The sequence below is a fragment of the Larimichthys crocea genome, chromosome XII (assembly GCF_000972845.2).
Source record: "Larimichthys crocea isolate SSNF chromosome XII, L_crocea_2.0, whole genome shotgun sequence".
Lineage (NCBI taxonomy): Eukaryota > Metazoa > Chordata > Actinopteri > Sciaenidae > Larimichthys > Larimichthys crocea.
Genome location: NC_040022.1, coordinates 20258537 through 20275270, shown reverse-complemented (window position 1 = coordinate 20275270; position 16734 = coordinate 20258537). Strand labels below are relative to the sequence as shown.

The following is a 16734-nucleotide window of genomic DNA, read 5'->3' as shown; positions in this document are numbered from 1 at the left end:
AATGCTAAGTAATAATGCATGGGGACGACGGGGCCAGAGTCAGGCACACTCAAAATTTCTTTAGAAATTTTTCTAGTTAGCTGTGTCCCCGCTAGCTGGAAGGAAAAGGAGACCGTGAGTGTGTGTGGAAGAATATTGTGCGCAGAGTTTTCTGAGTGAGTATGGACATTATGTGAACTAGTGACAGTATGAACAGTGTATGGGAATGAATAGTGAGTTTATTAGTGTTGTGAATTTCTGCATAGTGTGCCTCAAGCCTACATGCCACCTGCCTGCCTGCCACCATGCATGCTGCTGCTGTAGAGGGTGCTCAGGACTAGTTTCTTCATCTCACATCACTTTTCTTCATTGAACAGAAGGTTTGAGGACAACTGACTAGCTGTGTTTCTGAATCTCCAAGGATCAGTGAGTACTGAGGAACACTTTTCATGAGGATTCAAATAAGCTCCAACATGCGTGCCAACACATGGTACCATAACTGAGTTTACTAAACCCCGGGTATTATTATTTTAATTTTATTTGACTTAAAGGGTGATTGCGTTTTTTGTTAATAAACACCTATGTTGTTGCACAGTATATTTGCATTCAAAATGTTTTTTTATGCTTGATGAATGTGGTGTTGGTAGGGCTATGGTGTGTTAAAGGTATGCATGGGAGGTCGTAAGCTCACATAAACTCTCTGCACTCTAGGCAGGGTCGTATGCTCTAGTTAAAGTAGATATATCCCAATTTCATTATTCTAGTAGACTCCTTCTAATCCGCCTCCCATGCATGAGGTGTTAACAGGTGAAAAGGGGTTCGCCATGATTATTCTAGCAACATTGGAGTTGAGTGGGAGGGCTACATATGTAGCAGGTGATTGGATGAGCCATCTGTCTGTCATCTGTAGCAGAAAAACCTCAAACAATTAGATCAAAGAGCCATAAAATGTAGTCCAACTCAAACAGCTGGAAAAAGAACAAAAACTATTTTCCAGGGAGATAAACTGTCAGTGCCGTTCTTTGCTTTTCTTTTAATGAAGAGATTCTCTCCATTTCCGATGCTAGCAACATCTACACTAACCACCATTGTTGTTTTTTCAAACAACAATCACTGGTAATTTTATTTGTTGCAAGTTGTGTAGCAGTAGTGTGCCTTAAACTTACCTTATCATGGAAGATGTGTATAACCAACATTAAAGTCACCTCCGTCAGTACCAGGAGCAGAAGAATCACAAAGAACTGCAAATCAGAAAAGAGCAGGTAGAGACTGACATTATAGTGTGTACAAGTGACAGTTGATGTAATTCCATTACGACATCAGATATATCTGTAAGAACATATCATATATTTCATATGCACCTCTCACCATGAACAACAAGCAGCGCTGCTCCTTTAGTGCTCCAAGACAACCCAGAAAGCCAGTCACCATCGTGATCCCACCAGCAACTAGCAGCAGATTGGCAGCTGAGAGGGATGGAAAAGACAGTGGAAGAGAGGAGAACTCTGCCTGTGTGAAGGACAGCCATACTCCAATGCCAAACAAGCCACATCCTCCTAGCTTTTCAGAAAATGGAACATCAAATCAAAGTCAAAGTACAGCATTAATCACAATGCATTGTCCTGAAAATTATGTTTCTAATAGCGAGTAGAAAATTGTGAATGAAGGAATGTTACATAAGGGATTGACTTGGCAAGTCTAAGGAATTATTTCTGAAGCACGCAGTGAGCATATTAATTTAAAGGTCCAAAGATGTGTAGGATTTAGTGTGCAAATACCAACCCAGAAGATGAGGTTAAAGACAAACATCAAATATTTGACACAGCACAAACACCTCCGAGACACAGACATCCTGCAAAGAATGAGGGAAACAGAAGAGTGAAGAATTATTTTTTAAATATGCTTCATGTCACCGATTACTGATTTAATTGTGTAGATTATTTGTTGCTTTGGAGGCGAGGCTCAGTGATTTCCACTTGCTCCATGTTTCAAACAGATATTCCCCACTCAGTGACACACCCGCTGAGAAACCAACTCTGGTCATTGGCAGCTCCATAGTAGTTAAATGCATCCCGGGGGCCAGAGCGGGCGACATCAAGTCTTATTTAAAACTGATGGCTAAAGATAAACGTAGATATAGTAAGATTGTTATTCGTGTCGGCGGTAATGACACCCAGTTACGCAAATCGGAGGTCACTAAAATGAATGTGTCATTGGTGTGTACTTACGCCAAAACGATGTCGGACTCCATAGTTTTCTCTGGACCCCTGCCCAATGTGACCAGTGATGACATCAAATCAAATTTTATTTGTATAGCCCAAATTCACAAAACATATTTTTGTCATTCCTTAGTTGGACCCAAACAACTCAGAAACTCAGAGTTGTAGCTCGGGGTCTAAGGACAGATGGTGTCACTCCCTGTACAGATTGTAAAGCCCTCAGAGGGAAAATCTGTTTTTGATTTGATTGACCTGTCTAACCAGGATGAAGACTGTTGATTTTAAGCCCAATAATTGGAGTCATGTCACGAAGTAGTCCCTCCACAGCTGCTTTAATATGAGGAATAATTGCAGTGACTCTTTAAATGTGTATGTTAATGACTGTTCTACAAAAAAAATATAAATATATCAATCAAGAACTTATTATAATATATTATATTATATGACAATTACTTTGTTTGGTGCTGTTACCCTAGTTTAGAAATATTAGCTGACAATTTTAAGAATGCAAGAATGTGTGCATTTGTGTTCATGTGTTTGTGTGTACATGGGCATGTTCACAGTGAGTTGTCCTCACTGGCTACTGACCCCACACAGGTCAAGTCAAACTGCTGACAGGAAGGAAGCTCCCTCCCCTCCTCAGTAGACCTAATTATACTGCTGCAGGCATTTCCCATGACCACAGCAAAACCTATGACTCACAGAAGAGCTAAAGTCTGAGGTAACTATGTTTTAAAGCATAGTGAGGAGTGACTGATGTTGAAAATTGTATTTATTTGTGTTACTTCCAAAACTCCAATACTCGAGTGTGTATACTGAGTAAGTATCAGCTTCTCATAAGTGGCTCATAAAATGTATTTATTTACGTTTTCAAAAAGGAAATTTGTTACTGTTCAAATGTTTCTGTATTTCCCCGTTCCTTCTGTCACCACAAAAAAATCTAATAAAACCTCACATGCGTTCACAGTGTCTGTTTGTTTTCCACTTTTTAGCAGCATACTAGTGGAAGGGGAACCGAACCAATCGTGTCAGTACTCATGTGTAGCTCATATATACAGATGCAGAGAGGGAAGCCTTTAACTTGTGGGCTATTGATCTTGGTTCATTCATAAAGGCAGCTGTGCCTAATATGCCCAGTCCGATCATTAGCACTAGCAGTCAAAATGTTCCACAGGTGCTACTTGACAGAAGGCTAACCCCGAATATACACTGCATGCGGCACGGCTGCAGAACAGCTCCGGTCCGGAACGGCTGCGTACTCCGCCGTCCGCCAACACCCATAATCCGTTTGTGATGCGCTCAGGTGCGTCTCTGCCAGCTACCGAGCGTTGCGAGAACGCACGAGATCTCGCGAATTCACGCATAATTGCGCGATATTGCCAGCTATAGTCTCTTTGACTCCTGCAATGGCATTCCACGCTGCACCTTTTTTCTGGTGTCCTTATAAAAAGGATGTGAGGTGTCATAAATGATTACGCTTGAAAACCTCTCACCTGTTGATTTCAGGTCGCCCCCGCCCATTATGACGTGTTCTTGTAATGAAACTCGATCCGTGGTGAACACAGAGTATTTTATTTTGAAAATCAACTGGGGTTTTATTTTGTATTTTGTAGCTGATTTCCTTCCCCGCACAATCTTCTCTGTGCTGAATTTATGCGCCGTGCTCTGGCGTCCGTGAAAAATAGAATCTCTGCGTATGTGTTGCGGAGGGCTGCCGGACGCTGCAGTCATGCCAGAGCCGTGACACAGCGGGGATGGAGACTGTGTGAGCTGACATATTGACTTAAATTGAAACGACGGAGCAATGTATTTTAGCCTTTACCCTCAGTTTCTATTTACAAGCATGTCCTTAAAATAATTGAGAGGCACCTGGCTGCAGACCTCCACTGTCACGCACCTCCACTGTCAGGCCCGGAAGTGATGACGTTTTTTGGGGGGTGGGGAGGTGGAGAGGACATTTTGAGAGGGTCATTTTCATTTTCAGATGAAAATGATTTTCAGATGCCTCACTGAGCAGGTTGGTCCGTTGCTGCGTTACGTCAACGTGTCCGCCATATTGGATGTGGCAGATCTGCCCGTAAAATAATACAAGGAAATGGACTGAACTTCATAAAGCGCCTTTCTACAAAGTTCTTTAAGTTAATGTCTCTTATACACCCATTCACACACACACTAATATATCTGGGAAACAAACAGGCACCAAAAACAACGTATGTAACTTTTAAAGTGATGATTATAAATGTTTACTCCTTATGTAAGCACCAAACCAACGTATGTATTTTTCTAATGCTGAGTGTTTACAGCTACTAATGTGTGTAACACTGTTACTGTGATGATAAATATTGAAATATTTATATTTAACATTTAATCTGTGTCTATAATAAACAGATCCTGAAATGTAGATGTGACATGAGGGTTTTCTGAATAAAGAGCACTAACGTTTACATTTAACTGATTTTGATTAATGATTAATCATTGATGAACATATATATATATGAGTAATAGCTTAAGAGAAAATGTGCACTGACCAAACAAAAGTTTACTATAAAAACAATATATACAATAGACCGGGAATTGAAAGATTTTATGTCAATGTTTACTAATTAATTTATTTGTGAGGAAAACGATTCAACCGGAAGTGCATTCACGAATTCACGATTTTATTTTGAAATGTATCCCTTGCATTTCCGGGCCTGACAGTGGAGGTCTGCAGTTTTTTAAAAAATGTATCCCGTTCATTTCCGGGCCTGACAGTGGAGGTGCGTGACAGTGGAGGTAGGTGCCTGACAGTGGAGGTCTGCAGCCAGCATCTCTTCAAATAATTACATCTTTTTCACTGTGAAAAAAATGCATGAATTGTGAACTTATTGGGCTATATGCATTGTTGACTTGATATTTGTTTACATATTATTAAACACATTATTAAACATAGTTGAGTACAGTAAATGGGATATTGCATCCCGTCCCATGTCTATGCAGCTTTTTGAATTTCTCTTTCAAAGTATCTTTCCTGTTTTCTGGCCCCTGTCAACAGATCATTTTAGATTTAATTTCCAAAACCATAATAAATAAATGATGTAACCATTTTTGATTTGATTCCTGTGGTAAATGTCATTAAATGTGGGTAGTCATAACTCAAGGAACTAACAGGAGCTAGAGGTCAGGTCCATATTAACAGGTCATGTAAAACATTTGAACAAACAGCAGATGCTGTTATTTTTCTTGTGAGGACAGTCTCTGAGGAAAACATACTTGATAGAAACATAGAAATATACCTAAATACAAATAGATACTTAGGCAACAATTAACATCTCAGTTTCTAAGATGAGATAAGTGTTTTCAGTGGTTGAAAAACCTGACCATGAACTGTGCTCAAACCAAAAGGAAAGTTACAGCAGAATGGTGAGTTTCCAAAAACAAAAGCAAAGTTTCTCTCTGTATGATTAGAATGTATGTGAATTTTGATGGTCTCTGTTTAAAACTATTGACAAACCTAATTAAAGCAAAGTTCCTAGGTTTAGTACTTGTGTAGATCTGTAACTCAAATAAACTTTACCTAAATATGAGTTTCCAATCTTTCAGATCTGGTCTTTGTCACGCTCTTCTTGGTTCTGCCTGGCTTCTTCAACTCTTTTTTTCAAACTTAACGTTGGTTTCCTTTTCAGCTCTCCTTTGGATTGGTCCCTGAACCAGCCAAGCTTTTCACCCAGTTGTCCTTTCTTCTCTTCCTCTGTATTGTTCTTTACTGGTTGACTCTCTCTGTCTGCTTACTCCAATTAACTTACTCTCTAATTCTGAACTTTATCTTGAATTTATGTACATTTCCAGTCGAGTGGTTCTCTTAATTTTCTTCCTTTTTGTGAACAGAACAGTGTCTATGTCAGTCCCACCCTCTCCCTCTCTCTCTCTCTCTCTCTCTCCAATTATTTCCAGATGTGTGTGTTGCTGCCCGACCTTCTCTGTGTACCTTCCGTTCCCATTTTTTTCCTGTTGCTTGTCCTTCCTCCCGCCTCCTTCCTCCAGCCTCCACCCCACAGGCTCTAAGCCTCAGTCTATCACATTGAACTCACATTTTTCTCTTTGTTTCAGAGATTTTGGGTCACTCTTTTGTTTCCTCTGTCTCAAGGATGTCTTTACAAATAGCTTCACAGACACATACTCGCATACTGGCACACTGGCACACACAAGCACACACATTTCACCAGTTACATGTTTTAAGCTAACCAGTGCTTTCATTTCCTTTCACAATAATATCAGCATCAACTTACAGAGGTTTAACCCTTGATGGGGCGGCTGTGGCTCAGAGGAAGAGCGGGTCCTCCACTAATCAGATGATCGGCGGTTCGACCCCCTGGCTCCTCCGGTAGATAGATACTGAACCCCAAATTGCTCCCGAAGGCTATGCCATCGGTGTGCGAATGCATATGAATGGTTATCTCCTCAAACTGATGAGCAGTTGGCACCTTGCATGGTAGCCAATGCCATCAATGTATGAATATGTGTGAATGAGATATGTAGTGTAAAGCTTGATCGGAAGACTAGAAAGGCGCTATATAAGTACACTCCATTTACTAAACATAGTACTGGCTTTTATTGTTGTCAAAGTTATTGTATCATTACTGAGTAATGTATTTAGCAAATGCAGAATGATTAAAAAAAAAAAATCAGCAACAGCAGATACTGTATATGGCTCTTTCTGTTTTCATACATATTTCTGAGGTCTTATTCTATGTCCCCTCCTGAAGATTTTGGTTTGGTTTGTTGCTCTAAAGATAGATAGTATTATTGCAGTGGTTCTCAACTGGTCTGGCTTCGCCGTGACCCAAATTGAGGAAAATTTTCAACTTCTCAAATTTATTTAATGAAAAGATGGTGCAGTTTGGTGGGTGTCTATTAACATTACAAGGCCTGTGAATAGACGGCACTCCGCGGCATAAAAAATCCACTTCAAAATAAAAGCACAGGATTTTGTTCTTAACATTTTTTTTCCCAGGCAAAGGCCCTCACTGCTTTATTGATCCCCGAAGGGAAATTCTTCAACTCGCTGTACTCAAAGTTGAAAAAAGAGACTATTCTAGGAAACGCATGTTGTGGCTTCATGTTTCGTCTAAGTTTTCTGGGTTTAGTGGTGGAAAAGGGGCAGATCAAGTCTGACCCTGCCAAGATTAAGGCGGTGGTCGAATGGCCTACTTCCACCACACGTAAGCAATTGCAAAGATTTCTGGGGTTTGCTCATTTTTACCGTCGATATCTCTGTAACAACAGTTGAGTTGCTGCACCACTTACCAGTTTAACCTCTGCCAAGTCACCCTTTCTTCGGTCACCTACTGCTGAAGCCACTTTTGTTAAGTTGTAGAGTCTGTTTTACTCTGCTCCTGTGTTACGTCACCCTGACTCTGGTGTTGGGGCAGTCCTGTCTCAACGCTCCTCTTCTGACCAGAAGCTGCACCCCTGCGCATTCTTCTCTCGCTGTCTCACACCTGCGGAGAGAAATTACGATGGGGGGAATCGTGAGCTGCTGGCGGTGGGGTTGGCCCTTCAGGAGTGGAGGCACTGGTTGGAGGGCTCAACTCACCCTTTTGTTGTCTGTCTGGTCTAGAACTTATATTACCTCTGTTCTGCCCGCAGACTTAACTCTCGCCAGGCTCGGTGGGCTTTGTTCCTGGGCCGTTTTGATTTTAGCCTCCTGGTCTACCCACCTTCCCTGGATTGAATACGCACACAACTCCCTGGTCTGCTCTGCCACAGGTATGTCCCCCTTTATGGCCGCTAATGGTTTCCAGCCTCCTCTCTTCCCCGCTCAGGAGGTTGAGGTGGCAGTTCCCTCAGTACAGGCGCACCTCCAGTAAGCCCATTAAGTCTGGCGTGAAGCCCGGGCTGCTCTGACCCGTTCAGCGGCTCGGAACCAGAGATTGGCAGACCGGCACCGCTTGCCAGCCCTCCAGTATCAACCTGGCCAGAAGGTTGTCCTCCCGTGATCTTCCTCTCAAGACTGAGTCCCGAAAGCTGACTCCCAGGTACATTGGCCCCTACATCATTGACCGGATCATTAACCCCTGTGTGGTGAGGCTAAAGCTTTCTCCATCCCTCAATATCCATCCATCTTTCCATGTGTCACTCCTCAAGCCTGTCTTCACCAGTCCTCTGTGAGTATCTGCTCTGGGGTCCATGTCTCTGCAAACTTAACAAATATGGTCCACGACACAATGAGAAAAAATACATGAAAGTGCAATTTTGTTAAAAAAAGATTGAATCCTGGGCCACTGCGGCAAGGACTGAGCCTTTGTACATGGGGCAGATGCTTTACCAACTCAGCTAAACTACACCCACATTTTGTTAATTATTTTGAATGTGTACTAACTGAATTTTTCACTGAAAGTTGATTTTGTTTTTATATGTTTTAACACAGTGTGGCTGAGTCGAATAAATATGACATTTACTACAAAACAATATCACAGATTTATTTGGTTCTACAGTACATAACTGGATTTTCTTTTCAAAAAGGCAAAGAACTGCTGTTCCAATGAACACTACAGCCTGCGAATCTACTAAAAGTACAATAACATAAAGAGGATCTAGTGTTAAATTAGTAAACTGGATTCACTTATTTTTCTTTTGAGTAATACAACACAATGATATCATTATCTCCTTACAACTCCAAGAGGAATCCATTACATAATATATAACAGTATAATTTTTTTATTACTTTAATAACTTTTTTCTTAACATCATTTGTGGAACACCAGAGGCTGATGTCATGACTTTTCCATGGCTGCCGAAGTTGGTCTGTGGATGCTTGAAAAGGCAGACACGGTCAACACTTTTAAGAGTAGACTTAAGACTTTCCTTTTTGATAAAGCCTATAGTTAGGGCTAGCTCAGGTCATCCCTTAGTTATGCTGCCATAGGATTAGACTGCCGGGGGACTCCACCGCCGACCCCGTTTCTTCCACATTTTTTCCCTGTTAAAAGGGTTTTTGTGGGCAAGTTTTTCCTCACTCGAACCGAGGGACTAAGGACAGAGGGTGTCACTCCCTGTACAGATTGTAAAGCCCTCTGAGGCAAATGTATTTTGTGATTTTGGGCTATACAAATAAAATTTGATTTCATTTGATTTGAAAAGAGCTGCAATTTGTCTTGACTTGAATAATTAGGACTTTATTCAAAGAAACAAGTGAGTTTGGGATGCATCCCCTGATCGGATCCCTGCCGAATTGTCCTGCCGAATTCCTCCCACCTCTTCTCCCAGGCCACTTTTATAGCCACAGAAAACATGAATAAACATTCTGAAAATGTCCTTTTAAGGACCAACTTCTTTTGTGACTTACTTTGCCATGTCTGTTTTACCTCTCAGAGAGAGATGGCAAAAGGTCATGACACAGAACTACTCAGGTAGAGAAAGGTAAAAAGGTTAGCAAAACCTCCTGCCACTCTCCCAAGAGAGGTCATAAATACTATTGAATGTTTATTCTTCATACAGACAGAGATCATTAAAACTATAGAATGTTTAGTCTTTACGTAGAGAGAGAGGTCATTGCAAATTCTTACAGACATACACTTCACATTTAACTGCAACTTTAGGAGAGATACTATGAAATGCTTATAATGCTTATAAGAAAATATACCACACTGACCCCATTCATTGACAGTTTCTCTATTCCCTGGATTTGTCCATTTCTCTTTGCAGGCTGAAGGAGTACTCTGCTTTGTGATGCATGGTCAGCTTGTTGTTGACAAAGTAAAAACTGTCTGAGCACGTCTCAAATGGGTTGGCAATCATTTTCTCAACTGAGCAGAGCAAAACACAAACATATTCAGCATGAATTCGACATTGAAAGACAAAAGGTGCCAGACTATTTCTTCACTAATGTAGACATGCTAAAACACATTTTTTGTTATCGTCCAAATAATGGAACACCATTAGAAATTGTTCCATCAACAGGTTTAAATAGGAGTGCACCAACACAGGTTGTATCTGTTGTCTATATGTCTTTAAGATTTCAGATATGCCAAGGGGTGGAAACAAAGAAATGTTAAATAATGTTAGTTATCATGTTGTAGAAGTGAAACAAAAGTTTTTCCTTCCAACCACTGTATGTTTACTGTTCCTATTTTGGACAGAGCCTTACTTGACATTTAAATTTTTACCTGCATTGTGGAAATGGTTTTTGTTTGTCTGTGTAGTAGTCATTTACTTGTACCTGTCTCTGGTTCCAGGTCAGGTAAGCAGTAGATGTGCTCACAGGTGTTTCTGCTGTATGGAATGCAGAAGCCAATCTCAAAGTCAAAGGTTTTGAGCAGGAGGTTTCTGAAAAAATGTCTCTCAATCAGACGGAAACGATTCAGTGCCTTGCTGCCCACTGTGAATTCCAACCTGAGAGACAAGTGCTGATCAGCTTTAAGAAGAAAAGTGTCCATTTGATGTGTTGAAACTTTAATGTTGTTGTCCCATTTTTCCACACCAACCTCCTCCTCTGGACTTTCCCTTTTGGTCCTGTCATAATTACTACTATTATCACTTTAACATAAACTTATATCCTTTCACTTGCTGAAACAACTAATGCTGTAAGCTGACTGGGTGAAGTTAGAATTGCATTAGAACATAATTATAACTGATTCCTAGATATCTTGTCTCGACAGCACGTATTTAACACTTTATGCAGTTTGTGTAAAGTATATCTGACTAAAAATTTAAAAAATGACTTCTTAACATTTTTTACCATTAACCATATCTGGTAATGTAAAAGAAACTGTTTCATGTTCCCCAACAATACAGCAAAGAATATAGTTTCTTGGTTTTAGATATTCAAAATATATTCTTCCACTTAATACAAATAGCAGTAACAGCAGTAAATCCAAAAGAATAGCTCTGACTTACGTAGCTCCTATCTCTCTGAGGGCCAAGAATGCAGGGGAGAAGTGATATTGAATTAATCTGTTTGTATCAAGTTCAATGACGTCTTCAATTTCTGGAGAAAAAAGATAAATGACGAATAAAAAAAAGGGATGAATGGTTAGTTCCTAGTCAGATCTTTGCACTGCAGGAGGTACCCCAGGCTTCCATGTTGGAAATCAAAGTCAGTGAAGAGTCTAGCATTAACTGGTCTGAGTGTATTGGGGCACAAATGCAATTTCCCAACACTGGATTTGACAAAGGGTTGTATGCAGATATCATTGTCACCAGGGTCAAGGAAAAAAATCTACCTATTCTTGATACTCTCATTGAGGTTGTGGAGCCCCAGCCACCTTTCAGTGTCTCGTGGACTGGGTGCTGCATCTGTTGCTAGATGACATTATGATCTATAGAATTTTATATAAAATCCTTATTTGATAGATATTGTCCAAAGAGGATTAATAACATTTGATGTTTTGATTTGATTATTTGATCTTCTGACCTTTCATCTACCATCCAAAGAAATTGCAAACTTTTTTACAAAAAAATCAATGCTGTCTTTAACTCTTAGTTAAAGGTTCACATATTGTCAATTTAGTCTTCAATCAATACTCACATACAGTACGTATATTGAAATTCTAGTATAAATATACATTTCAGCAAAGTTAATTAAGGGAATGTTAATGATCAAAATTATCAGCCTATACAGTAGTGTGCATACTCCCCAATACATTTTAGTGGGGCTACAAGTCTATTTTTTCGGTTCTCCTGATAACATTCAGCATCTCAGCAAATGTAAGAAGAGAGATGAAAAAGTACCTGTTGGACCATGTTTTTTTATGTCGAGGATAACTGCTCCACTGCCCAGGTCCCTGATCTTGAAGCGAGAGAAGCTTATATTGTAGATGTTGTCTTCTGGTGAACACAGGTAATCTGGCAAACATCCAAGCAGGGCCGGTCCTAGCTATGGGCAATGTGGGCGGCCGCCCAGGGCGCATTCTCCGTGGGGGGCGCACGAACGCCCGAAAAAGCAAAAAAACGGTAATTTTCGATACCGCTCATTAAGTTAGCGGAGCGGGAGCCCCGGGAGCGGGGCGTTGACAAGGCAGAGGGGGGCGTCGGACAGACCGATGGGGGCGCACGGGAAAATGTTCGCCTCGGGGGGGGGGGGTTCGCCCAGGGCGCAAATGTGGCCAGGACCGGCGCTGCATCCAAGCAACAACAGCTGAGAATTCACCTCTTCAGAAGTGTGTTAAGCTTAGTTGGTAGAGCAACTGCCCCATGTACAAAGGCTCAGTCCTTGCTGCGGAAGCCCAGGGTTCAAACCCGACGATCGATCGATCGATCGATCGATCGATAGATTTACCCTTGGTGTAACTATTCAGCAATAAGACATGCTGTGGGGTGACTGTTTCACCAGGTTTCCATTCAGCCACGACCTCCCCTTCTGCTTCATCCAATGCTGTCCCCCCTGAAATAAACCCATTCCAAGCCTCTATGCTTCCATCGACCTCCATGTGTTTCTCATTTTCCTTTCTCTCTTCCTGATCACCTTCACTTTCTCCATTCTGCATTTGCCACTCCTCTCCATTTTCAAATGTGGTTTCCTCTTGGCCTGCCATCTGATGTGCCAATTCCTGCTTCTTTCTGCCAAATGCCCTGATTAAATCAGGCTCAATTCATTAAAACTGTCTGTTTGCAAAGTGAGGCAAATGCAGCTATGAAGGATATAATCCACAGGTCAGCTCTGCGTGGTGGTGTCTAAACTGATTATGTCACGCTGGATTTGGCAATCTATGTCATTCCGTAATTAAATCTAGACACAGGCTGTGGTATCACCTAATGGTGAAAGAACTGTGAGCACATACTCATATGGCTAACATACACAAAGCAAAAGAAATGAAAACACTTTACAGCTTGCAATTTACAGTGCAACGTCATTATGCAAATGTAAAATACTTACTAGCTCCTACTGGTACTTCAGTCAAGGTACAGCAGAAGAAAACCAGACAATGGAGAATGAGAAATGTAATGATTAATTTTAGAGAAAAGGTGAAATAAGGATTTTTGTAAATACTGAGTGGTCTTATCTTGTCAGGAGTAACAAAACGACAGGCAAGAACCCAATAGCACGACACAGGAAACAGTTCGGGTGGAGAAACAGAGTTTAATGACTTAGCAGAGGTCAAACAAGAAAGCAGTCCGCGTGGCAAACAAATCCAGTAGGAGCAGGCAGAAAGGGAGGTCCAAAGTCCAAAAGGGCAGGTCAAAACACGAGCAGGCAGGATCGGAATCAGGGTAGTAGAAGTTGCTGGATAGCTAGGGAAAACACACTAGACAATCTGGCAAAGAACTGAGGGAAGTGGACTGGTACATATACTGAGGGGCTGATTAGCTGATGAGGAGCAGGTGAGTGGAGGTGGGGCAAGCCAGGTGAATGAACTCAGCGGTTAATGCAGAGCAGGGGGGAGTGGCAGCGTCTGAAATGACATGAGAGTTAGGCTACGTTTACACGTAGCCGGGTATGTTGAGAAACAAATATTTCCCTCCCTCCGTTTTCCAAAATAACATCGTGCACATAGCATCGTTTTCAAAAAAGTCAACCCGCATAAATACGCCATCGAGCGCCGTCATAACTACGCCAAGCCTGTGGGTGGCAGTGTAGGAAGAAGGCGAATCCTCTGCAAGCCAATCAGAATAATGCTTCCATGAGCATCGTCATAGCAACAGGTAAACACTGGTCGCACTTTTGGCGCATCCGCTGCCTAAAACTCCGTTTATCTCAGTTTACACGCAAACGCAAAACCGTAGTTTTCCAGAATCTCCACTCTAGCCGGAGTTTTTAGAAAGATTCGTTTTCAGAGGCGAATTCACCGTTTGCGTGTAAAAGATAGGTACAAACGAAGGGAAATGTCTCCGTTTTTAAAAATACCCGTGTACGTGTAAACAGGGCCTTAGTGTGGAAAAAACAGAAGACAGGTGAATGAAAAACTATAGGCTGGCTGAAGTTGTGACATATCTATGGGAAACTGTGTTGGTAAGCAGAGCTGAAACGCTGACATCTTGCAGTTTCTATTAAGTAATTAGAAACTGGTTAATCCCCCCCGTTTGTGGGATTAACCAGCCGACTCGAGCCGCTCTACGGAAGAAAGAAGCTCGTCTGTTGGCGAGCTACATTCATGGCTAACACTACGCTCCATGACAACGAAGTCCTTCTACGAAACGCAAATAAAACCATCACCAACCTGAGGGAAGATAACCGTCGGCTGTCTGATGAGCTGAATAACAAAACTACCCTCTTGTCCACCTGTGTTGAAGTGGCTCATGAATAGTCCCTTCGGATTTCCTCGCTCACCACGGCCCTCCAGGACACATGGCACTGGGACCCCATCACCTGTCCACGGCCATCGCTCTGCTCGACACCGGTCCGCCCACCGCCTGTGGCGGAGGGAAACCCTTGGCTGCCACTCTCCCATCACGCTGCCTTGAACTTTCCAACCGCTATGAGCCTCTGTTGCATTTGGGATTAGACGCGGACCCTAGTCCGTCCCTCGCAGCGGCTTCACCTGCACCGGCCAGCGGCGTCTCTACGGCTTCTCGCTCTGGTGGTCGGAGCAGGAAACACTCCAGCAAAGCGGCTTCTCCTGTGCCGGCCAGTGGCGTCTCTACCATAGACATATATACATAGACGCCGCATTGAGCGGGTTGGTCGTTGGTCGCGATACGTAAACGGCGCCGCCATATTGGTTCGGGTAGATCTGCCCGTAAACTAATACAAGGAAATGGACTGAACTTCATAAAGCGCCTTTCTACAAAGTTCTTTAAGTTAATGCCTCTTATACACCCATTCACACACACACTAATATATCTGGGAAACAAACAGGCACCAAAAACAACGTATGTAACTTTTAAAGTGATGATTATAAATGTTTACTCCTTATGTAAGCACCAAACCAACGTATGTATTTTTCTAATGCTGAGTGTTTACAGCTACTAATGTGTGTAACACTGTTACTGTGATGATAAATATTGAAATATTTATATTTAACATTTAATCTGTGTCTATAATAACCAGATCCTGAAATGTAGATGTGATATGAGGGTTTCTGAATCAAGAGCACACACACACACACACACACACACATATATATATATTATATATAAATGTGCGTGTGTGTGTATGTATGTACACGTTAGTGCTCTTTATTCAGAAACCCACTATCAAGAGCACACACACACACACACACCACACCACACACACACACACAATAATATATATATATATATATATATATATATATATATATATATATATATATATATATATATATATATATATATATGTGCGTGTGTGTGTATGTATGTACACGTTAGTGCTCTTTATTCAGAAACCCTCATGTCACATCTACATTTCAGGATCTGGTTATTATAGACACAGATTAAATGTTAAATATAAATATTTCAATATTTATCATCACTTTAACAGTGTTACACACATTAGTAGCTGTAAACACTCAGCATTAGAAAAATACATACGTTGGTTTGGTGCTTACATAAAGAGTAAACATTTATAATCATCACTTTAAAAGTTACATACGTTGTTTTTGGTGCCTGTTTGTTTCCCAGATATATTAGTGTGTGTGTGAATGGGTGTATAAGAGACATTAACTTAAAGAACTTTGTAGAAAGGCGCTTTATGAAGTTCAGTCCATTTCCTTGTATTACTTTACGGGCAGATCTGCCCGAACCAATATGGCGGCGCCGTTTACGTACGATTCAGCGCTCAATGCGGCGTCTATGTATATATGTCTATGGTCTCTACGGCTTCTCGCTCTGGTGGTCGGAGCAGGAAACACTCCAGCAAAGCGGCTTCACCTGCGCCGGCCAGTGGCGTCTCTACGGCTTCTCGCTCCGGTGGTCGGAGCAGGAAACACTCCAGCACAGCGGCTCCACCTGCGCCGGCCAGTGGCGTCTCTACGGCTTCTCCCCCTGGTGGCTGCCTGGCGGCCTCCCCTCCGGCTTCTCGCGCTGGTGGTCCAAACCGGAAGCACGGCAGCGCAGCGGCTTCATCTGCACCGGCCAGCGGTGTCCCTACGGTCGCCCGCTTTGGTGATTGCCTGGCGTTATCCCCGCGGGCGACTTATGGCGCCCGTAGTTGTCTACTGCGGGACCAGAACAGCAGAGACCGCACCAGGTGGTGACCTCTGCAACACAACGGAGGCTCCTGAGGGAGGCAGTGCTCCGCCGCTCCGGCGACCTCCATCATCCAAATTGCACACCTGGCTCTCCACCCATGGCTGCGTCTGCCACCCTGCCGCCGACCAACCCACTCCACCGACCCTCACCTCCTCATCCCCTTTTCCCCCGACTACCTTGATAGTAGGCGATTCAATAGTAAGAAACATCCGTTTTTTCAATGCCACTACAAAATGTTTCCCTGGAGCCACAACATCAGTAATTATGGATATGCTCCCAAACCTACTCCAAGCACTCCCATCCTCCGTAGAGCGGGCCGTTCTTCATGTCGGCACAAATGATGTGGCCCACAGAAATTCGGAGCAGGTCAAGGAACATTTCAACGACCTATTCAGTATGCTAAAAGACTCTGGAAAAGACATCTTCATTAGTGGCCCTCTACCCACGT

At 42.3% G+C, this 16734-nt stretch overlaps 1 protein-coding gene and 1 long non-coding RNA gene across 2 annotated transcripts; both read right to left on the bottom strand.

Annotated features, from left to right (window-relative positions):
* Positions 1 to 1205: 1205 nt before the first annotated feature.
* On the bottom strand, positions 1206 to 6171 carry LOC104939650 (uncharacterized). Its single transcript, XR_002042758.2, has 4 exons — positions 5755 to 6171; positions 1762 to 1831; positions 1348 to 1445; positions 1206 to 1220 (listed from the first exon to the last, which is right to left on the bottom strand). It is a non-coding gene; the product is annotated as an uncharacterized LOC104939650 (long non-coding RNA).
* Positions 6172 to 9851: 3680 nt separating this feature from the next.
* On the bottom strand, positions 9852 to 12712 carry unc119c (unc-119 lipid binding chaperone c). Its single transcript, XM_010756209.1, has 5 exons — positions 12457 to 12712; positions 11910 to 12023; positions 11076 to 11166; positions 10399 to 10571; positions 9852 to 9985 (listed from the first exon to the last, which is right to left on the bottom strand). The coding sequence occupies exons 1-5, from the start codon at positions 12710 to 12712 to the stop codon at positions 9852 to 9854; spliced, it is 768 nt and encodes a 255-aa protein (XP_010754511.1).
* Positions 12713 to 16734: the final 4022 nt, after the last annotated feature.

Coding starts and splice junctions, on each gene's coding strand:
- unc119c (XM_010756209.1), bottom strand. CDS start 12,712: ATGGCAGGCCAAGAGGAAACCACATTTGAAAATGGAGAGGAGTGGCAA. Junction 12,024..12,456: donor GCTGAATAGTTACACCAAGG/GTAAATCTATCG, acceptor GATGTTTGCCAG/ATTACCTGTGTTCACCAGAA. Junction 11,167..11,909: donor AAAAAAACATGGTCCAACAG/GTACTTTTTCAT, acceptor TTTTTTCTCCAG/AAATTGAAGACGTCATTGAA.